Source organism: Lissotriton helveticus, chromosome 5_1 (assembly GCF_964261635.1).
Source record: "Lissotriton helveticus chromosome 5_1, aLisHel1.1, whole genome shotgun sequence".
NCBI lineage: Eukaryota > Metazoa > Chordata > Amphibia > Caudata > Salamandridae > Lissotriton > Lissotriton helveticus.
This window is the reverse complement of record NC_136065.1, coordinates 349,581,350-349,605,889: the sequence shown is the minus strand read 5'-3', so window position 1 is coordinate 349,605,889 and position 24,540 is coordinate 349,581,350. Positions and strand designations below refer to the sequence as shown.

Sequence of the window (24,540 nt, the reverse complement as noted above, 5' to 3'; positions counted from 1 at the left end):
CGCGACTACCCTGGAGGTGTAATTTGGTTTCAATGACCTCACAATAATTCCTTCAGCTGGATATCTCCACCAGCATAGTGGGGTATCAGACTGCAGGGAATTCAGTGTCACCACTGTACTGAGTGGTGGTGACAAATCCTGTCAGAGACTTCTGACAGCACAGAAATCAGTGGTAAGCAGACAACACTGGATAACCATCACAAATGCAGTTGAGCCGTGTGTGCACGCTATGCATGGCATCGGGAGTGTTCTCACAGCCATGCAAGGCCCCTCCCTTCCTCCTTTAAAAAAAGTAACCAATTTCGCTGTTAACATAGCAGATGGATTTAGTCATTCAGAAAAATATTTTGCGAAGTGGTAAGATTAAGGACTTTTGCAACGTCATATTATCCTAAAAATCCAGTGGCTCTAGGTGAGACTGATTAGACAAATAGACTTTTTGACGAGGGTAACGATTTTAAGGGTCAGGGTTCTTTTTGGTTCAATAAAAAGACATGTTGGGAATGTCAAACTTAAAACTGGTTAAAGCACTGAGTGGAATAAACAACACACTCTACTGATCCAGTTGTTTCTGGACCTCCGCCTTTACAGTTCCCTTAGCTAAGGGTTGGAGGTAGTCTCCAGACACCAAAGACCTCATTGTAATTATACAATTGTTTTATTGCACACACCATGACAGAATAAAACAGAGGAAGAACAATGGAAGCCAAAGGAGATTTCCTGCTTGGAAGTCTAGTGCACTGGCACCAGTTCCCGGAGGATCTTCCAACACACGCATTTCGAAGGCAATAATTGGAAAGAAAACGTTTGACCCTATGAAGACTACTTGACTTTGTGTTACCAAATGGCTTGGCAGAGAGATAAAAGCCATACAGCCACAGGCTTAGGAACCGAAAATAATAGCCTTCCAGAGATACATTCCATTGGTCTGTTGTCCAGATATCAGCATGCCATAGGCTTGATTGCTGCTGCACAATATAGTCATGCCAAAGTATATCTATTTGATCTCAATTTTTACATGCTGAGGAAAAGGGGTTACAAACACAACACACAGGCAGGCCACAGAAAAGGCAACAACTGGAGTCCAAAAAACGTGGGAATTCCCAGAATTGTTTTTAAAGTGTTTTAATATGAATACATTGGAAAGTTGGGATATTTTATATAAAATATTTCATTGTGAATCAAGACAACATTGTGCTACGCTTATTTTGATAAGCAGATTCACACTGAAAATATGGGAATATAAACTAAACTTTTCTTTTTTTCCTCCGAATATTTTTCAACGCCTTTAACATTTCTGGAAATTTGACATCCCCACCCAAAAGCACAGGTAAAAGCATAAACTTGTTCTCGCATCAACCAAGAGTCCATCGATGAAGCCATTTACCTGAACTCGCATGTCCTTTCAGTTCTTAACTAGAGAAGCAGAGAGTGTGGGAGAACAGGATAGAACAGAGGATTAACTTTAATTAGGTAAAGCAAGAACAGAGGAGAAAAGACACCAATGAACACAGACTATGATATGTTTCCCATAGAATGTATGTCTGGCCAGAGCAAAAAAAATCATTCGATTGAGACATAATGTATTCTATCTTATTTAAAAAAATTAAAGCAAACAAAAAAAAAACCATAAATTACTGCAGGATTTTCCAGCTCCAAATGATAAGCCTTCAGGTTGAAAAGTTTTTGCTCTGGTGGACATTCTGAAAAGTGAGATTCACAAACGAGACCTCCCAATGATGTGATCCAATGCTAACATCCCTGTTGAATGAGGCTGAGTTACAATTTTACACATTCTCTCTCTCACGTGCTATCCCTCCATCTCACACACACTCACCCTCACACACACATACTTCTTGATGTGGAAACTACAGGTATCAGCTTTAATGAGTGGAAGCAGAGAAGCACAGTCTCAAATATTCACACATTTATGTGCCTGTATCCACATTTTAAGAAATCTGATATCAGATGGTCCCATTAGTTGTATGTGCGGTCAACTGGGTGCTCCCCCCCCACCTGAAAAAAAATAAACTTCTAGAGATGCCCCTGCAGAGACCAAAATACGATTTTTCTGCTCAGACTTTCGAGCATATCTTTTGGATGAGACATGACAAACCACAGTTTTAATAATACCAGATGAAGAGCTGATATTTTTGCACCTGCACTTTGATTACATTGTGATAGCTGAACAATAATGTTCAAAAACATTTATTAAAAAATCTCCTTGAGGAAGCTTGCTGGTTTTCAATGCCCTTGAGGAAAGCATGTGTCATAAATGGCTTTGTTATGATCATGATGTTCAATAATTTCCATGGTTCGAAATCTCTATGCATACCGTTAACACTGAATTGTATGCAGTGCTATTTAGATGACGTGAAGCCTGGCACGAAAAACGTAAATAATGTATGAGCTTTTTGTTTTGTATTAGTAGCTAGTGTAAATTGTATTCTGAATATTCAAAGGAAAAAAGTTTAATAGATTGATGACACAACCAACTTTAAAACATATATTAATATTATTATTAAAATTAACCCCTTGTGTGCTCGTGACGGAACCGTTCCGTCACGAGTCTCGGGCGGGCTGTGCTGGTGACGGAACGGTTCCGGCACGGCCCACTCGCCGCGCCTGGGCGGCACGAATTCCGCGCCTGCGCTGAGCGTTCTGAAGAGCGGGCGGGGCCGTGACGGAACCGTTCCGTCACAAGCACAGCTCACCCGAGGGCCATGATGGAGCGGTTCCGTCACGAGTACGGGAGCGCCGCGCGGCCCCGCCTCCCCCTTAGCGCTGCGGCAGAATAGCCGCCGCAGCTAAGGAGTTAAAGAAGCCTGTCATGCAAAACATGTATTGACAGAGTCAGGCAGTAAATAAAAAAACACAAAGAGCATAAAACAAAGATTCGGTTGAAAAATTCGAGAATAAGAGGTTCTATTTGACAAATTCACTATGGAACAGTTAACATGGAACCAGGGATGAGAGTCCACCCAACACCAAAGAAACAAGCGTTGGCAAAGCCATTAATGCAGGAGTTGGCCACCAGACTTTTGCCTTGTTAATGCTTATTTTGTTTTGTTATCGCTTTTGCAAAACTTTACTGCATTTTATTGTTGGGAAAGCTGCTGGGCCCTCAGTAATCAAAAATCATCACAACAAAAAAGTAAAAATATGTTTAGTCTCAAAAATCATACATTTCCATAGTAGTCCCTGCTACTTAAGGGAACTAGTTTGTGTGCCGATGCACTCCATGTGAAGAAGTATAATGGCGTCATTCATGGAGTTAGTCAGCGGTTGAAGAGGGCTGACCCATAGCCCTATCCTATATAGTGTAGTATGCAGATAAAAGGGGGACTGACCCAAAATCAAACCACCCGCCTGGCTGAAATCCTGGAAAGGTTCCATGGTATATTTAAAACATCACTCATGTTATGATTATGGGCCTAATTTATTTTGGTGTATGGAATACTCCAGCACAAAGATGGAAGCTGTCCTGTCTGCCGGATTATAAGTGTATGATAACTTGTGGCACTGTCACAGAGAGAAGGGGATATCCATCATGTTTTGACAGAGTAACCGGTCCACCGATCCAAAATAAAGTCCTCTGTGTCATAGCTCTAGTGTGGACACTCTGAGGGGCATAGATAACATATGCAGAAGAGGCACGCCCTCAAAGGTGGACACAGATACGGACACAGGACTGCCCGGCATAGCACTAGATGTATAAAACTGCTCTCAGCTAAACTGAATACAGAACTCTGTGACAATGTGATTTCTTCTGTGGTGGCTCCTCCTCTAAGGAGGAGGAGCGTCGCCCCACTGCTTTGAAGCAGTGAAAGAAAGGAAAAATAAAATGATAATAAATGGATGTTATTATCATTGTATTTTGTCCTGCTGCTGCAGCTTGGCAGGGTGGGGTGGGGCTGACAGGGTGAGGAGTGGTGGGCACACTGAAGTTGGCATGACGCTTTGGGAAGCCTGAGTAGGCGGCTAAACAGTCATGCACACTTTTTCTCCACCCAGGCTGCATTACAGCCTGGGTGGAGAAAATGTGCAGGTCCCCAGTCCCCATCTGACTGCCAAACTACTGCGCTCAGATCTATCACTATGCTGCATTGCAGTGTTGTGATTGGCTCAGGGGAGCCTGGATGTGCTTCCTGTTCTGCGACTTCGGCCTAACGTAGAGGAGGGATGACGTGAGAGAGCTCAGCAGGAGTTAAGTGTATTTTTCTTTTTTTTAAATCTTGTTAGACCCCCTACCCCCCTCTCCTGTCTGCCACCACAGATCTGGACCGGCGGCCACTGGGTTTCTTCCAACATCAAGTGCAAAAATTGTCTATATGTTATTGCAGAGCATTTCATAGCTGTGAATAACTACATTTATTTATGTGCTCTTTACAACAACCCTTAGCTTTGTCTTGATTTGCTGTTAAGGGTTTGAGTTTGAGTTCACCCAACACTTGGTAACACATTACCTGTAACAGAGCTTTATTCAGGGTGTCCCAGAGGAGGCAGTGTTATTTGGATTTTATATGATGAACGTTAATTTCATTCAGAGACCGGAATACCTTTTTTTCTGATGACTAATGATGAGCCCCTGGCAATCTCTCGGCTTCCGTACAAGCATGCAGAGATCTTCATGCAAGGTCCTGATGGCCGCTCCGATATTTTTGCACTGCCTACTCGTTTGATGCTCTTCACATCTCTATCACTCCTCTAACCTGAAAAGGCCATGGACGCCCAAAAGGGGCAAAAGATGTTTCGGCTGAAAACAGCATACACTGTCAACCCATGCTAAGTGAATCACCAACATGGACCCCGAAACAAGCACCAATATGGACTCTGGAAATACCAACACAGACTCTGAAACAGCCACCAATATGGGCTCTTAAACTACCACCAATATGGACTGTGAAAATACCACCAACACAGACTCTGAAACTGCCACCAATATGGACACTGAAAATACCAACACAGACTCTGAAACTGCCACCAATATGGACTCTGAAAATACCACCAACATGGGCTATGAAACTACCACCAATATGGACTGTGAAAATACCACCTACATCTGCTCTGAAAATGCCAACATAAACTCTGAAAATACCACCAATATTGACTCTGAAACTGCCACCAACACGGACTATGAAACTGCCACCAACATAGACTCTGAAAATACCACCAACATGGGCTCTGAAAATGCCAGCAACCTGGACTCTGAAAATACCACCAATATGGACTGTGAAAATACCTCTAACACGGACTCTAAAACTATCACCAATATGGACTGTGAAAATACCACCAACATGTGCTCTGAAAATGCCACCAACATGGACTCTGAAAATATGGAGAGCATAGCCAAGTAAAGCATACAGAAACAAGATCAGCATTGAAGAACTGTACTTTATGGTATTTTCTTAGTCGTCAGTACAATGTACAACTTAGATATTGCTCTGTATTTATACTGTGATTTAACTCAATACTTTTAGGGGTGTACAATTGTGAACTGTATTAACTGTCAAAGTCCATAGGATAGTGGGCTGTACCCGGTGGCCAATGATGGTTGTACAATCAACAACTTGTAAAAGCATGGCATATTGTGGTTAAATGTAGGGCCTCCAGGGTGAACTAAACCCACTCATATATATCGCTCACATTATGTATTGTGCTCTGAAGTCATTCGTCTAAGGCACACCCTTTACCAAATTATTTGATATTTAAATTAATAGGGATCTTCTTAAGACTGTGGACTGTGCCAATGAGCGATGACATGCATTATTGACACACGTGCAAACTCATATTCTGGGGTTTAAATTGCCAGACCATACTTATTGGAGTGCAGGAGGCAAGATTATTGCTGTTCTGAAATTTATCTACGTCAATACCTGAGATCTATTTGCAGTCCCCCCTTTGACTCAACTGTGTGATCCTGGGCTGTAATCCATCAAGTCAGCCCTGGAGCCTAAGCAATAAGGATGTATCCCTGCACTACGTCACATCCGGGACCACCCTGAACCAAGTGACCGTGTCACTCTCACAATCTCTCTCACGGATTCCTGTTTTATAAAAGACGTGCAGTCTGGCACAGTCCATAAAGGTGCAAACACTGGGGTGAGTTTAGGAATAAGTGAGCAGGAGCACTTGGAGCAGGAATCGTAAACAATATAAACAGCTGCCAATTTAAGGCCGGATGCTGCATGCGTGACAGGGACGGAGCGACGTCGGCTAATGAAACGCTTTTATTGGGGTGAGCCAATATCCTATTTCTAAGAAGAGGGAGCTGCCAGGCCGGACTATCCCGAACGTAGATCCCAGGCCGCGGGTGAGGCTATTGGTGCGCACAGAGGGCGTTTACGAGGAGTCTGAGCCCCGGAGACAAAGGCTGCGCATCTCTTCACAAGACCAGGGCTCCCCTGCGCCATATTTCAAGTGTACGAGCCCTTCCGAGACAGTTACTGCAGCTCCCATGACAACTTGACGTTGTGGCTCGATAAGCAAGAAAAGCAGATTCTTTCAGGGTTTTTTTTCTAGACGGGGTGGGTGTTTTTCTCGCCTGTTATAGTTTGCTTATGATTTATTGGGCTTTCTTCTTCCAAGTGAACAGCTGGCGACGAGGCCTGTTTGAATTACGGCGCCTCGACGACGATGTCAGAGTCACAATCTTCACTTTCACAGGGAATCCATTCGTGTCAGGCCGTATTGATCACACACATTGAGCTATGAGCCCATTAGCGGCCATCACAGGGGCCTGATGCGAGGCAGGGTGGCGGGGGCGACCCCCAGAACGTAAATCACTATATATCCCTCCCAGCAGGCTCCCTCACCTGGGCCTGACCTGGGTCCAATTTTTCCTCGTGTGCCCCATCAATATTCATCCAAGGGGCACTGAGATTGTAACAAGGTCGCGGTGTTAAAAATGCTCATTTCATGTAATGTAACCCTTATTTGACATTAATCTTAGTCCCTTCTTTAATCAATTTTAGGGGCGTACGAAATTCGCATAAATTTCCCTTTGAGCAGTTACACAAATTTTCAGAGAAATGATGCAGAGCGTAAATATGGAATTTTTAGATATATTTTAGTGAGGGATGTATATTTGCGTTAATTTGAGACATTAGGACAAGGACACACTTTGCACTTAAAATATAGCACAAAAAAACCCCAAAAGTGCTACAAACGAGACACTCATGGTTTGTGCGTCTACCTTGTTCGGATGCTCCCACAATAGCATTTTTACCCAATTGTCCTGCAATTACGCCAAGATGCGAAAGGGTGTGATTTTGTGGCATTTCATGTAAAAATGTATAATGTCAAATGTTGTAAATTACGTAAATTAGATTAGTGCAATTAAAATTCCACCCGCACCTAATTAGTACTTTTTCACCGCAGGAGGTTTAATTTAAGTGCAGAGTCAGACCTTTCACTTAGGTTTTTTCAGAAACCTTTTTTGGTTTTAGTAAAATTCAGCTATCCTGTCCTTGCAAGATAGCTTGTGATGTAGGGGGGCGGGGAGGGCTATCGAGCAGCCCTCAATCCCCACCCACCCAGCAGTTCCCTACAAAAGTCCACTAGCCAGGAGGGACACGGCGAGATTTCCTAACTGGTTGGGCCCAATGAGACTGTGAGGTCAGAAGAGCTGGGCTGGAGTGAGTTAAATGCTCAAGTGCCCCATTTGGTGGCATGCAGAGATATGTAAAGAAACCATGAATTTTCAGAAAAAAATAAAGCAACTGCCATATAAATGGGTTTTATGACCACTAAGGAACACGCAAACATTAATTCATATAAAGCGGGAGCAGAAATCAATCTTTTCCATTGTTTTTTTTATGAGAATGAAAGGGATGTAAACACAAGTGCTGCAACCTTTGTCTTCAATATGTCAAAACAAGCATTGACGCATCAAATAAATGTGTTAACTCAAATGAAGTGACTGAACGCGGAGCACTCTGCCAAACACACCAGCATTTTCTACTCAGGCCTCTTTGAGAGGCACTGGGAAGCTTTTTGTATGTAAAAGCTTTATAAACTGTAGTAAAGTATTAGGGTGCAGACAGAAGGCTAGACAACGCATGGGGCGAAACGTGTTGGCTGAGCTCCATTGAAGCAGCCTTATTCCTTTGTCTCACTGACAAATAAACATTGACAAGAAAGTACTTACTGTGGTTTTATTGAAGTTACTGTCTATGGAAGTCCTTACCAATTAGGTTCTTGTCTTAACCAATGAATGTGAAAATTATATCACCACTTGCTCAGGATCACTTTCATATCGCATTAGATAGTTGAGTGCACAAGTCCAGGATGGATTCATTAATTGTACAGCCGCATACACATCCTGATGTTAGTGGGTTCACTAATTTGTCAGAGACAGAGGGCCTGATTTAGAACTTGGCGGACGGGTTACTTCATCGCAACAGTAACAGATATCCAGTCCGTCGAAATATAAATTTCATTATTTAGGAAAGCTGTGCCATAGTAAGGACTAGCATTGCCTAGCTCACCATAAACGATTCTCTAGGTGGACACCTTTTTGTATGTATGTGTTGTACATTACCCAGAACTTTTAATGCGGAGAAATCTGCTGGACATGCAGGCCATGCATCTGATTAAAAATAACAAATATATAAGATACTAGCAAAATGTTAAGGAATGGAGGGGCATATTATCAAGAATGGGCTTTACATTATCGCCGCTTTTATCGGCAGAAAACTGCCGATAAAAGCGGCGATAATGGGCTTGATAATATGCTCTATGAATACCAATCGAAGCCCATGTTAGATGTAAAGACATCTTACATGGGCTTCGATTGGTATTCATAGAGCACATTATCAAGCCCATTATCGCCGCTTTATCGGCAGTTTCCTGCCGATAAAAGCGGTGATAATGTAAAGCCCATTCTTGATAATATACCCCGAAGATCGCAAACTGAAGTGAAAATCAGTGGATTAATCAAGGGGTTGGGAGGGCAGCAAATGAACCAGAGACTATTTGGGTATGAATATTTGACTATGGAGGTCAGAAGAGGTCAACCATCAATCTATTTAATCTAAAGTGGAAGGAATGATGGTGTTCCACGTGAAATCAAAAGATGTTGTAGCATAATGAAGTGAGGAAGTCGCTCCTTTATGTCAAGCACCTGCAAATGTAATTCAGTGATTTAATGTGCACTGAGTTGAGAATAGGATGGAGTGCAAATGACACCTTCAGTTATTATTCTGGAATGGGGTGCCACGGTATCCATTTTGCAATTGATTTGAAGGCAATTTGGAGAACTCTACCTTCGGGTAATGCAGTAGAGAGCAGCAAATATGAAAATGAAGAGGTATATAAAGAGGCTTTGCCTCTGTTGCATAACTGACTCTTTCACAGTCCCAAGAGTCTGGCATAGGCTCCGCCCAAACAGGAGACCTTCTGAGCTTCTATAGGCCATTCATCCTCTGGCGAAATATGTGGTGCTTGATGGTTTATCCACTCTAACACAAATGAGTGCTCCCATCTTTAATTTTTTTAATGGCGTTTCCTTCACCAACACACTCTTTCATCTACTACTGACCTGAAAACATTGGGGCTGATTCAGAAAAACATTTATGAATATGGAAAAATAGTACTAGAGAAGTACTCTTTTGAGTCCTCTTTACAAGTTGCGGCTGGCAACATTAAAATATGGTGTGCCGTGATGCCCAAAAAACACACCATATTTGTTGCGCTCGCACGCAAGGGTCTCGTTGCGGTCTCTCTGCTCTCTTAGATGGTGACCAGGGATGATCCAGCGGAAAGGGAAGGACTTCCTCCCTTGTGGAAAATGAATCCAACCAATCCTGGATTGGTTTGGAGCAGGCTAAACCAACACTCAATTTGAGGCTGGGGGCTTGCGACTGCAATACCTCAACTGTTTCTCTGCTCTGGGATTGCTAGCTCTTAAGTGCACATGTCAGAATGGCCCACTCTAGACAGTTAGCCAATCTGACATGCTCACTGGCAGGGGGCTGCATTAATAGTTCAATTGCACTAATCAGCCCGCCCCCCTGCCCTCACGCTGTAACAGCACAATCCTGGGTCACATTATAATAAAATGGTACTTATTATCACTTTATTAATGTTTGTGCCTGCTGCGCTCGCAGCAGGAGGGGGCGACGCTCCTCCACCATAATTGAGGAGCCGCCACTGCTCTTACTTGCATTTGTGAATGGGCCACGAAACATCCAACTCCCTCTTGGTAAATGAGCAAAGAGGGAGCATTAGTTTCTATTCGTACTATTTGTACATGAATATAGCTGGAATATTTCCATTTTATTCAAATTTTACATGTTTTGGGGCCATTTCAGAAAACAATATAAGAGTAAGTGAATGAACACTGCAGGGGTACTACTTTACACACTCCAAAATGCCCTTGTGAATAGGCCCTATTGAATGTAATGCTAATTCACCCTGATTTTCTCGGGATATGATGCTGTCTCATAAATCATGGAATTCAATGAAGGGCAAAGGAATTTACACCCACTTTAAAATGTGAGTAGGGTTAGTTGGTGTGTCTCACCCACCTAGTTAGTAATCCTCCCATCACCTGAAGAGGCTCCAGCATGTCTGGCTTTTTTTTGCTTTTCTGCTTGTATTGGCTCAGGTAATTAGATTTTATGAGATTCCTCTTAGAGTTGGCTCATTTCTAGATGTTTAATAAACACATCTACGAAATGCCTGGTGTCATTCTGAATTATTTTGGAGTTGAGAACCAGAAAATAATTTAAGATATGTTTATAAGTATCTTCCTTTGTTTTATTATGATCACATGCTTTATTTTCATATTAGAATTCTAAATTATATTAACATGACTATCTTCATTTATAAATACTCTAAACTTAATGAAACTCTTTACGGTTAAAACACAAAAACGAATTACGATCCCTGCGGATACATACCTGGGTGCCAAGAAGCCCTAGGCCATAACTGTAACACATTCAGCCAGTTCAAACTTTTGAGTCAGCAGCACTGTGCCTACTAGGACTAACAACGAGGGGTGTGCACAGTTTTAATTAGGTTAGCATAATCTCCCATTGACTCCCCTTTTTGGGCTACTGTTAGCTACTATTTTGTCTGATAAAGTGTTTTGGAGCAGATATTGCTCATGAAAATTCTGAAATTGAAAGTGTACATTTTTTCCTCTTGCCACGAATTTATTTTGGTAATTTGTGAATGTTTTATGTGCCTAAGCATACCACACAACAGTGTAGACTTCAAGCACCAAGTGTAATTTCTGCAATTTTTGTGAGGATTATGGACAATAAGAGAGGGGAAAAGATGTGAATTTGCACACAGGTACTAATAAGTCCACACCTATAAATGCATAAAATGCAATTACAATAACCAAACAGGAAGCAATTTCTTTTTTAAAGCCAGGAAGGCCTGAAGGTGTCACAGATAATTTGGGGCCATTTGGCATGTATGCATATGCCGCATCTTTATCAGGAATGCATGACGGTTACTTTGTTAAACAGCTGTTTGAGTGAAGAGGTTTTGATAATGTCATGTAACAACTTATTATTTCATCGTGTGAATATTAATGTAGTGAGTGGGTGGGTCTATTTATAATGTGCTTGCTACAGCATCAACCTCCCCATCACGGCCGGACTGTGAAGGAAAACTGTCCCTGGGAAACAGCTCGGCCAGCCCCGGGGGCAGGGGGGGGAAGCACCACTCCCGTCTCAACGCTGCCGCTTTTGTTAAAGGGGCCAGATATTGCAGCTTTGCTGCAAAACCTGCCCCCGGTAATAAAAACGGCTCCCCAGGGGTCCAAAACTGGCCCACCAGGAAACGCCGGGTGCCCGCTACGGCCAATCCGGCCCTGCTCGCCATCACTTCTTACTCGTTCACTGCTGGAAATCAAACACGATGAATGTCAAGTGTCCATATATACATAGGCCTTGTCATCTTTTCAGAAAATAAAGATGGCTGCCATTTTCGGAGCTATTTTTGAGTTGTAAGAGTTTGCTGTATTACCATATCACATTAGAGGGCGGGTTCAAATGTCACTGACAAGGGAGGATTTCCCTTTCAGGATTACCTTCAAGATCGAGTCATTGATTAGCGTCCTGCGGAGTGCCCTAAGAATTAAAGTCAGCAGAGACGTGGTCATTGCTGCACAGTTCATCTCTTGATTAAGAAGACTAGGCTAAAACTGGATCTCACTTCCTGTGCTACTGACCAAGACCCTGGAAGTGTGTCTCATTCCATTTAAATAATTTCTGGGGACCAATCTCTTCCTTAGCTCCTTTCAGATGGCCTTTAGGCCTAGTCTGCACACTATAAAAAACAAAGGGCAACCAGATATTACTATAAACCAGAGTCTAGAAATATAAAACACGTGTGCGGAATAGCCACTGCCACACATTTTTGTACAGCTCGATTAAGGAACAATGAACTTTATAATTCAAGAAATTATTGAAATCTAATCTTGAATCACTTATGTATAATTTCGTATTACTGAATGTATTTACATAAAGTGGATGCAAAGATATTTCAGCTGTGCCTAGATAACTACTTTATTTCAGCCTAGATTACCCTTATTTCTTCAAGACTTATGTATTTAGACATAAAACTCACTGAAGCAAATAGTTAAATATTGTTAATGCGTTTAGCAAATCGCTACCATGCAATTCACAAAGAATTAGTAGGACAGAGAATCATCAAACTTTTCTTATGCCTTTGGCTAGTCTATGATGGGGCGGTAAAATGACTCCTGAAATAGTTGTAGACAATCATCTGTGCCTCATGCATTATAGCATGTCAAATCCCAGCACCTCACATCAGCTTTGTATAGTAGAATTTGCTACCTTAACAGTTATTTGTCAAATCTCTAGTTATTGGTGCAAAGTTACATATTTCCAAGACACTTCCTCATAAGTGAGAGCTACCCAATTGCTCCCAATCAAATACCTATCTGAGTCCTAGCTGATTACCGAGTGAAATCTTCTAGTTCGAATCATCCGCCTCTCTGTGTGCTTTTTTCAAAGAAAGCATCTTTTAAAATTAAACTGGCCACATGCAATATTTAGATTGGCAACTAGGAATACCTGTGCATCATTCTATACCCGAGATCCTCATTACGAACAGTCCTGTTTTTCACAAACAGGTTTGACAAGGGATTGTAATCACAAGTTAAGTGGTAGTTACTGCACCCCCTTCTGAAATTTATTGGGGTAAAATGGCTGGTAAATACTGGTATAGTGGATTTCGGTAGGTAAAACACAAAAATCCGCAAGCAATGCCCCATTTTAAGGTGCCCAACTTGTAAGTCCAGAGATATTGCATTTGGAAAGGTGCAGTAATCAGCACATCCTCCACTCGTAATGTTAGGTATGGCCTGTGGGTTGAAGACAGACAAAGGTATTCGAGGCTGAGGTGATATGGGGTAGTGCCAAGACTGTTAGTTTGTTGAGTGTTTTTGTTCAGGCTCTTTAAACTGAGTCAAAAAGTGTGGTGGTGGCTGCATAATTTCATCCGCCATGTGCTAGTCAGCGGCGGCTCCTATGCTATGGCAGAGGAGGGCCACCCCGCTGAAAATACGGGAATAATTAAATAATAATAAACCAATTATCATTTTTTTCCCCCGCTAGAGCCAGCCATGTCTGGGCAGGGCCTTGATGACAGCAGGGGAGGAGGAGCGCAGCACTGTAAGTGCGCATGACTGTTTGGCCGGCCGACTTAGGCTGGCCAAACCCTCATTCACACTTAGGTTCCTCCAACCCAGCTGTGTTGTACAGACGGGTTAGAGAAATAGCACAGAATCCCCGGCATTGTCTGAGCAGCACACCAAGCTGCTCAGATCAATCCTGGCGCTGCTCTTATGCTTTTGACAGCAGCGCCGGGATTGGGTGGGGAGCCTGTGCTGGAGTCCCAAGGACTGCTGGGACACCATCAGGAGAGAAGAGGAGCACCGAGGCGGCAGAACAGGAACGGTTTTTTTCATTCTTATTATTTCCCTAATCTCCCATCCCCCCATCCCACCTGAGGTTTGCGGGGGCTGCCACAGAAGGCAGCAGGGAGTTTCATGAATTAGGGTACAACCAAGTAATATGAGCTTTATAGACAGGTGAAAGCAAAAGGCCAAATGTGGGTTTGCCAGTGGTACTGCTAGCTGAACACACACTGGAACGCTATTTTTCTCACCAGGAAAAGGCAGCCTATCTGCTTGTGAGAGCTGTTCATAGGAACATGTAACTCTGGCCCTCCGTTTGACCCTACAATGATAAAATGTAATAATAACGAGACAATGTTTTATGCTTGATCTGCTAGCACAGTGTTTCCCATTTTGGAGCACTATAAACGCAGAGGGCGGATGGCACGCAGTTCACAAATGCATGAGTATGTTGGAATTTCTTTAGCAAAACTATCATCTGATCGAAACATAGGGGACGATTCACAAAGGGCCTCCGCACTCGTTGATGGAGACCCCACGGTCGTGGCGGGGTGCCCCACACTCGTGGCGGGACCCCTGCAATGAGTGAGTGCAATGCGTATATCTCGCCACGACTGCAGTACCCGTGCCACGAGTGCGGAGGCCCTTTGTAAATTGGGCCTATAGTGTTCTATATATTGTTTACAAAAATATCATCCCATTGGTTCGTGGTTTTCATTCATTAGCTTCAAAGGGCTTTATTTGTGTAAATGATCTTTAGGACACAACATTTCTTTCAGAAGATATTTAGTTACGATATTCTGGGACCACGCCTACCTGGCATTATATTGTCTTGCACAACTGTACAGTGCTGCAGAAATTGCTCACACTTGGGTCCTTAGTGCAATTACCATTGAGCACAAACATTTGCACATAGCACGTAACCCAGCACCCAGTATTACTGTTACTCACATCAATGGTACTCATTTTATCTTGCTCAGAAGCATAAAGGGCAAAATGGATCCTTCTAGGATACAAAGATGTGACTGCAGATTTCACACAGACATAAGTGGAAGACTAATAATCTACAGTAATGTTTCCTATATTAAAGGCAAATTCTCCAAGTGTTAGCTAAGCACTGCCCTCAGATCTGCTGATACAAAGTTCCTGGTTGCTCCATGTTCCTGGCAGTGTAGGAGCTCTTTATGCGAGAAACTGTGGCTTTCTGTGATGTTCTGTGTCTAACTGAGCCTTACACTTCAAGAACGCGCAGGCCTTTCTATCACATAGTATAAAAGTTAGAAGCCCGTCTGCAAGTGTTCCCTAAAGTAGGATGCCACAGCTTAAATTCTAGGTTCAATGTGCCAGACTTGGGTTACACAGGTTCTACTTTACAAAAACGCATTATTGAGACCAGAGCTTGCTCATCGACGCATACGCCTTTAACCGTTGCCTTTTGCAGATGGAGAGGAAAACAGACATGGATTTAGTCCAGCATCGTGACTCAATGATTTGTTCTTCTTGGGATCCAATATGGATTCCTCCGTGCAGTGAGCATAGCCCTCCATTTAGAATTCCCTGAGTCTTCACTTATGTCGACTATTTAAGGCCACATTAATGGGAGAATAATATATTCTTCTGTCACATGCCTATACTGCTCTTAAATGGGAATTTACAAATAACCCATAGAGTGGGGGTTGGGTGAAATATTGATTAAGCAAAATTAGACACCCACACTGTTAAAGATCTCACCTTTTGACCTCTGTCTACATACATTTAAATCCTATTAAAAAAGCTACTAACATTCACAGTGGACACCGAAGTCTGACAATAGGCTGACAACCAATTACAGCAAAACAGGTTATATTGTGCCAAAATATCTTATTATTTTTTATGGTACTATAGTACCAATATTTGTAAAGTATACCCCTGCCATTTCTGAGGCCTTGTTCTTTTGTGGGTTTATTTGATAATGTCTTTCAGATAGGATGTTCTGGTGAGTGTTGTGGCCTTTGCTTCATGTGGATGTTGAACACTGGGTTCAATTGCTGGAGAACCACCTGTGGTGAAGCCATGTTGTTGGGTGGCTTTACTCAGCCTTTAATGTTAGTGAGAGGTATGTGATAGGTGAATAAATATGAACATTTGTGGTTCAATCTGATTAATGATAAACTAATGGCCTTATGGATATCCATGAGGCAGGGTGAGTTGTTATTGTATTCCAATGATGGCTTTACCTATTTTATTCTTCTGTGTAATCCTTGAGGCTCAACGATCAGCATTCACTCTCAACATTTTTTGGTCTTGCCTGTAGACAGCTTTATCTGTTAGCTTTAGAATGACCTATTGTGTACAATACAAATATTTACAGTGGTTTTAGGTCAAGCCATTGCTTTCTGGTTGACTTTCTTGTCAAGCTCATTTGCTTACTTCTTATCGGGTGGTTTTCCTTCTTCTCCTTGAGTTTGTCCCTTCCCTGGAGCATATCTGCGTAGCCATTGTTTTGATGAAAGGCTTGCATCCTTCTACTTCTTACATTCACGCAACTACTTTTTCTTTTGTTTTCAGCAGACCAACTAGCCCTTTCCTCTTCTCCCCTATGTGCTTTGTCTCCTTGAATGCTCTCTGTTTTGCCACCCATCCCTTAAAACCCGTCTGCTGCTTCCCCCACCTCTCCTTGTCCAACTCAGACTTTTTTATGTTCCCTTGCGGTTTTATATTGCACCACTGCCCTTCCATGCTCACCCCCACTCATGGACAGTTTCGGCTTGCTCCCCTTATTCCCCTGGCCTCTCTGTTGCTTCTTCAATTGTGTTCCATTTTTTTATATAATTTAAAAATACAACTTTTTAGTAGGACCCAGCAGCTTCAATTTTCTTTAGGACCATTCTTTTCACTGAATGCACTTTTGTGCATTATTTCTATTTATTTATGTCTGCCATCTTGGAACAGCATACTAAAAGAAAGGCCAAATGACCGCTGCATCATAACATGTGCCTGAGGATATGTGGTGATGCATGTGTGCCACCATAATACTGCTGACCTTGGCTTTTGACCAACATTGGCAACACCAAAAGGTTGGCAAGCATCTTTTAAATGAAGGACCTATTGACTTTGCTCGTGCTTGTTATTTATAGGTATTTAGATGTGCACAAACATACCTTCAAGGTGGAAAAGAGTAGGACAGAGAAGGTATTTTCATTGTGGTAAGTCGCCTCAAACTTGACGTGCAACACGTAGAACATCATAAATGTAATGCCAAATTGGGATTGGATTACGGAGTCAAGGATTTGATGGGCTGAGTGAGGGAGGGGGAGAAAGGGGATATGTCACTGGCAAATATATCCCAGTGTAGCGATAATGCTCTCGACAGTGGATCCCTCTGATCGACAGCACCTGAGTTGCTAGCCCTTTGTTATTCTTACCTCATCTATGCTTGTGAGGTTGTGTGTGCACACTGTATCACACCCACTGTCACAATGTTATTCCTTTTGGAACTCAACAATTTTAAACAAAAAGCACGGGTGCACCACTTATTAATATTCAACAAAAACAAGTATAACATCTATCTTCAACAACTGTGTTCTTCCCAAAAAGTTTTTTTCTTTATTCCAATATCAAAAGATTCTATCATAAAAACAAGGTCATGAGCATCACTTGTTCACAACAGCACAGCCTAATTCCACACATCTTAGTTTACTGATCCACCCGGCTTCATTTTTCCTCAGGACCAGTTCCCTATTGCCCCCCCCTTGGATGGGCTGGGATGTGGTCAATCCCCATGAACCAAAACTCATCATTTTCTCCATGTTTCTCCTGCATGTGATAGGTTAAGGGGAATCTGAGGTCCCCATTACGGAGTGCACGTAAGTGCTCCTGAATTCTTATTTTTAATGGCCTCTTGGTGCTGCCCACATAGATCTTATCGCAGGGACAGCCCAGTACATATGTTACATACTTTGATTTACAATTAATCAAATGATTAATGGTATACCTCCGTTTAGTATTGTAGCAGAATGTTTTTGTTTTATTCCTACCAAATCTGCACACACTGCATTCATTGCATGTAAAAAAAACCTTAGCCGATGAAGTTAGCCACATTTGAGGTTTGGGTGTGGTAACGTAGCTGGGACACAATATGTTACGTAGGTTCTGTCCTCTCCTGTATTTCACCTTAGGTCTTACCGCCAAAGTTCCTTTCAGGTTTGGTATCTCCGTTAACAGATGCCAATGTTTCCGCAGGACATTGTACACTCTGTTACGGTCATTATTATACATGGTATTGAATATTAATAAGTGGTGCACCTGTGCTTTTTGTTTAATATCTCAGTGTAGCCTTCTTGTGGCCTTATGTGATACTGTCATAAAGCAGGTGTCTACAGTGACCATCATGCAGCTTCAACCATGTGTCTGCCTCATTGGCGGTGGGAACGGTTTAATTAAATCAAAATTCAGAGTCTAATTTTGAGTTTAATGGGTGGGATATGCTGTCAAACTGTGGCAGATATGCTGTCTGCTCTATAAGTGTCACAGACTGTAATGCATGTGTAATATGGTGTACAGTATATCTCTTGTGTTTGTGACAGAGTATCTTCTCAGCCAAACTCTGAATCAAGCTCTCGGTCATTCACAAACATATTATTGTCACAAGTACCCAGCCTCATTCACAGTCAAGCACATAGATTTAAATACACAACACATACACAAGGTGAACTGGGAGATGGTCTACATGACGGATGGACTAAAATGATTGAAGCGCACAATAAAAGCAATGCTGCAAGCACACCACAATTGATACACAAATATACTAGGATGTGCAAACCTCTAAGCAGGACTACATTAAGTTATTCTTTTAAACCTTATGATCAAACAAACAGTTTCAGGTTTTGTTCCCATTGTTATTATTCGAATGGGACTGCGTTCGGATCTGCATGGATCTGACAGCACTGGATAATATAAATTGCCCTGTATCTGAAAGGTTCTTAAGAATGACTTAATGTGGGTCTGCTATAGCGTGGAGCTGATGGATTCTAAAAATGGAAATACAATGGGGGAAGTCTGCCCTTACCAGCGAAGAATATGGGGGATTTACTTCGAATTTCCTCCATCTTTTGGGCAAACAATGCATTCATCTCTCTCTGGAGGGTACTTGCTGGCCTTCGAGAGGCTTCGGGCCAGCACTTGGAGAACTCCGGACTCCCCAGGCTCTCGAGACTGCTGGAGGTGGACGATATGGAGCCGCTGCTGGCGGCGACCAGGTTGACAGTACTCCCATACTTGCCACCAGACTGGCACTGCCATTTCGGTCGGGGGTGGCCTTTCACCCCGGGGCACGTGGAGTCGCCATTTTTCTTCCCCAGGGCCATACAAGACTGGGCAGTCCTTGGCAAGTCTTCTGTGTTGTCGCAGCTTCTGAAAGGTAATAAGTCTGGAGGCTGCCGCCGGGGCTGCACTGTCACACTATAACACTTTAACTCTAGACTTTCCTCCCCTGCCTTATTGCTATACTGCTCACGCTGTGGAATATCTTTTGCAACCGGCCAGCTTGCGCTCTCGCTCCATTTGCACTCAAGGTCTGGGCTCTCCTTGGAACCAATCATGCATTTCATACAGTTGGTGGCCATTCCAATCCGACCCGAACCATTCATGGCGCAGCGGGCAAAGACGCCAGGTTTTTCGCTTGGGGGCTCGCGGAGGCGAACCCTTTCTGACCTCCGGATTGGCTCACTGAAAGTGGGACCTGCTTGAAAGCGGCTATGACCTTTAACTTTGCCACAACAATGAGCCTTACCTTTCAAACTCTTGCCCTGCAGGGTCCGCTCCCCATTGACACTGTCCCGGGGAGATGGCGCCGGGGATGCACTTTCCGGCTCCGTATCAAAGCGAGGCAGTGACGAGTCGTCCAATTCTCGGTCTTCGCTGGCTCCTTCCGAGCTGTTGTCTTTGGTGTCAATGGCTATTTCTGGAAAGCCCCTTTTGTTCTTCAACTGGCCTTTGGTGGGAGCGCTGGCAGTCCGCCGCAGGATGTGGCTGCTAAAGGAGTGCTTCCGATGAAGCTGTCCAACAGCATGACTGTCGAGAGATGCTTGCTTTGGATTTCTGTGGAACAGTCCTTTTAAACCCATGACCTGCTTGGCCTATTAAACAGTAGAACAACACACAAACAGACAGGAGACAGAAAAGGGAAAATGTTCATATTTTCATTAGTACAGTTCACCAAAGCTGAAAATATTGGCCTACTCCCAACTGGCCCACTGGATCGTACCACTAACTAAGCCAACCATGTTGTCAAATGGCTAGTTATTACAGTATAATGGTTCAACTCAATTGGTGCAGACAGAATTTTAACATGTTGTACTGGGCCTGGTATTGGGGATGCCTTCAATATTGCCTTTGTCATACTATGAGGACGTGGAAAGGGAACAGGTTTATTAACATTTATTTAAATTTATATAACAGACATTACAGAGTTGAGATATGAATTTTGTAAATTATTTCCATTTTAGGGAGCAGCATTGAATGAGTGAGTAAATGAGTAATGGGAAGTGAGAGAATGAACACCATGTCTGCCTCAAAACACAACCACACACTTCTAAAGCAAGAAGAAATCCATCCTCTTTCATTAGAAAATGATGATCTTCTTAACTATACTATTCCCGTTTAAAATCAGAAAATGTTCTCCTTATAGTCCTCAGCAATTGTTAAAAGAGATAGAGAGTTTATGTGTATTTGTGGGGGGATGTTTGAACATGGGTACAGAAGAGTATGTAAGTGTGCTTGCACGTATGCGTTTGTAATGTGAAGTGCCATAAAAGTCTGTAGTGGTGGTTGAAGAGAGTGAACCACACAGAGTGTCAAAATCAAAATCTACTTTTCTAGCTACGAGCGGAGTGGTGGTTTAACCTGGCATTTAGGCATCTGTTGAAATGGTTTGGACAAGGCTTGGACAATTTCAATGGCAGGACTGAACTTGCGACACATATATAACCATCGATTTAAGAGATGGGTTCATTTAGGTAGAGCTTAATTGGTGCAGGTGTTTGCAGGTGCCATGCATCTGCATTTATTCCTAAACACTGTCACTTATTTATTCAGTCTACCACATTGTGGCGCTGTCTGCCTATGTTTGGGCAGTGATCATCAATAAAGTATTTAACATACTTCAAACAGCACAATAAAAACAGTGGGTCTAGGCCATCTTTTCAAGCTTGCAGTGACCTGAAATAATCCAAAAAATTAGACTGTTTTTTTGTGAGGCTTAGTATTTGACAGTGCTTACAGGGACACTGGGTAGTGACAACCACAGTGGCCTATAATGTCTCGGCCCTGGCACTTAGATTTCCACAAATTTTGCACTGAATTTCGGACTGTACGACTGGATATCTAAAGTTAGTATATTGTTGTGAAGCTTGTTTTTGAAAATGTTTGTGTGCAATGCTCTGCTTCCTGAATGAGAGAAGAACATCTGAAAAGTTGAGGCAAGTGGTTTTCTCACGAGGGGCGCGTGCAGGTAAGAGCGGTGGGGAGGGGTGGGGTAAACACTCACAGATGACGACGAGAGAAAATTAAATAAATAATTAATTTTCCCTCGTCGTCTGTCGAGTCCCTCCCACCCTGCGCCATTTCCCCACCGCTCTTAGCGGCATGGGCCGCTCCTGGGTTTTCTCCTAGTTTGTGGAAAGTATCTCCCACACCACCCAATCACATGGATAGGAGAGCTAGGGATGAACTCTGCAAAGTCCATGTGTTTGTGTCAAATGCAGCAAACAAGATGTGGCAGCAAAGGACCTATATTGACCCAAACTCCCGCCACTGAACAGAGCCCATGGGTACTGGGTTGATGTCAGTTAGAGTACAGCCCCATTTGTCTGAAACTCCACACCATCCTTCACAATTTAAAAATGAAGCAGGAAAAAAACCACACACTGTAAAACATAAAAAACATACAAACCTTTGTTAAATTTCAGCAGGTCAAACCAGTCGAAATTTAACTGGGGAAAAGCAAATGATATTTCACGTATGATGTAGATTTTGGTGCATTAAACACCAAATATGAATGTTATTTCCTACAAACTCAAAATAGGTGCTATTTATATCATATCCAATAAATAACGTACCCAGTTGTGTTGGTATTATTCAGGTGCAATAAATAGCACCTATAGTCATAATCTGGGACAAAGGGGCTTATTTACAAGTCCCCTGTGCCACCGGTGGGCCACTTTTAATATGGGAAAAAGTGACATACGGCAGCGTAAGGGGCTTGTGAAGAAGCCCCAAAATGTGCTATGACTTACCTAATTGGTCACAAAGAGGCTGTATTTTAAAACATCTGATGGGGTTAAGCCACCTGCTGCAGAGATCTTTGTGTGGCTAGCAACTTTTAGGGTGATAATGGTAAGATAACTCTGGTGGTTAATGGACTTGCTAGGGAGAACTGGGGGGCATATTATCAAGGACGGGCGATACATTATCGCCGCTTTTATCGGCAGGAAACTGCCGATAAAGCGGCGATAATGGGCTTGATAATATGCTCTATGAGTTCCTATCGAAGCCCATGTTAGATGTCTTCACATCTAACATGGGCTTCGATAGGAATTCATAGAGCACATTATCAAGCCCATTATCGCCGCTTTATCGGCAGTTTCCTGCCGATAAAAGCGGCGATAATGTATCGCCCGTCCTTGATAATATGCCCCTGGGTTTTATCTGCTCACAGTTTTGACTTATAAAGTAGCATAGAGGGTTACTGGTCCTGCTTCAAAGCATATTGTGTAACATGCAAAACTCATATTTGTATTTCTTGTAGATGGGTAATTGGGTTACTGCGTTTGACACAGATATCCTTTTGTTACTTGCAGTTCATAGATTGCCATCCTTTTAATATAGCTTAGTGAACTGCTAACTGGCACCAAGAAGTTGCAGGCAATCTGCAAGGCATGTGTTGAGAACAATTTTTTTTAATCTGTTGTTATTCTAAGGCTCCAAAGAAGGGTTCCGTGGGTAATAATAAAGTCTTATTAGTCAAGTCAACCCCAACCACTGAGTTACATTTTAAATCCTGAGTTTGTGTTTCTCCCGACCATGCACTCTTAACATAAAATGCATATCTCGATGAAGGATATTTAACTCCTACACTTTGTGATCCTCATCTTTTTATCTAACACATCCTGTACATTGTAAAGCACTCTAACACCCTGTATATTTATGAGCAGCACAGTAAAATAATGAAATTTAGAAAAACTAATTGATGCTATTTAAATTTCTATTTGTGTAACTACTCATACATCTGACCATACGTCTGATATTCTTATAGTGCAGACGTAGCTCTTATATGCAGGGGTTGATCAAAGTCAAAATCCTTCTGTCCAATCATAGTGTGCCTTTGCTTCCCTCCATTGCACTGGCATCTCGGTGTTAAGCTCCAGATAGCTCCCAGCCAGGATGCTACTCAAACAAAAGGAGGGCTGATGGGCCTTTTACAGATTGTGGAACTCTCTCCCCCCTGAGCTTATAGGGCAACCCTCTCTCTCTCTGTTCCGGAAGGCCTTAAAAACCTGGCTTTTCTCTGAAGCGTACTTGTAAAGCCGATTCTTCTGACTGTGTGTTGGATGACCTGCTTTAGCGCCTTGATGCCCTTGGGCTAAGTTGCGCTTTATAAGATTCTGTTCATTCATTCATTCACATCAAGACTTTTGTTTGACCACAGCTGGAGGTGAAAATAAGAAAGCCAGTCACGGTTTGCCGGTTGCTGCTCGGGCCAGAAAGCAGATAACACGCGGGCGCTGCTGAATGTGTCCCAGTCTCATCTGATGACATGTGGACACATTCAGCATATTTCACTGGTGCCAGCCGGATCCCCGATACCAGTTGGATCTGGGATCTGGCTGGATCCCCTTTACTTCTTGTACTGCATACAAGGATAGCTTGGAACACTCCCAATGGCCCGGCTTTTCTTACAAATGAGACAAGGCAGAAAATAAAGCCACCTTAAAATTGAATTTGAGTCACCCCTTCTAATTTAAATTTTCTTGTAAGAAAAGATCACGTAAGCATTAGCATGTTTAAGATAGACAACCTTGAGCGCAAATTGACTCAAAGAAGAAAAACACTACCTATTAAACATTAGACATTTTCAGGAAATGGACTGTCAGCCTTTTATACAAAAAAAAGAAATGAGGAAATGGGAAAAAATAATAATCTTTCACCTGATCTTTTTTTTAAACTTTTTTTATCACTTTAGGATCAGCAGGTATATATAATCCGCATTTGATTACTAATGTACCATTTAAAGGCATCATGTTTTCCTACCATTTAAGTTATCCAGTGACATTCAAGCATGTTTTTTGCAAGTGGAAAAATACATTATTAACAACAGTAAATTAAACGCGTAGGCAGGTTGTTAAATTTATATACATCTCAATATGTTACAGATTCTTCAAATGCAGACAATTAATTGGATGAGGTTGAAGTCTTTGGCAACTCCGTGAAAATGAAAAAAAAGAAGAAATTATAAATCTGCATTCCTGTATGCATTCCAAGTATACTTGCCAACCTTTCTAATTGTAAGCTGGGGAAGAATTACTGGATTATGTTCTCAAAGCCGCTTGGAGGTTGAGCATTGTTGGGGAAATCGTTCATTTACATTGAATCTGGACTTCCGA

At 42.4% G+C, this 24,540-nt stretch overlaps 1 protein-coding gene across 1 annotated transcript in view; it reads right to left on the bottom strand.

The window, feature by feature from the left end:
- Positions 1–24,540, bottom strand: part of PLCH2 (phospholipase C eta 2) — a 631,566-nt gene that overhangs the window by 4,080 nt on the left and 602,946 nt on the right. The window contains exon 22 of the mRNA XM_078642469.1: positions 19,671–20,016. Within this exon, the coding sequence (XP_078498595.1) occupies positions 19,671–20,016 (346 nt within the window). The remainder of the gene's footprint in view (positions 1–19,670; positions 20,017–24,540) is intronic.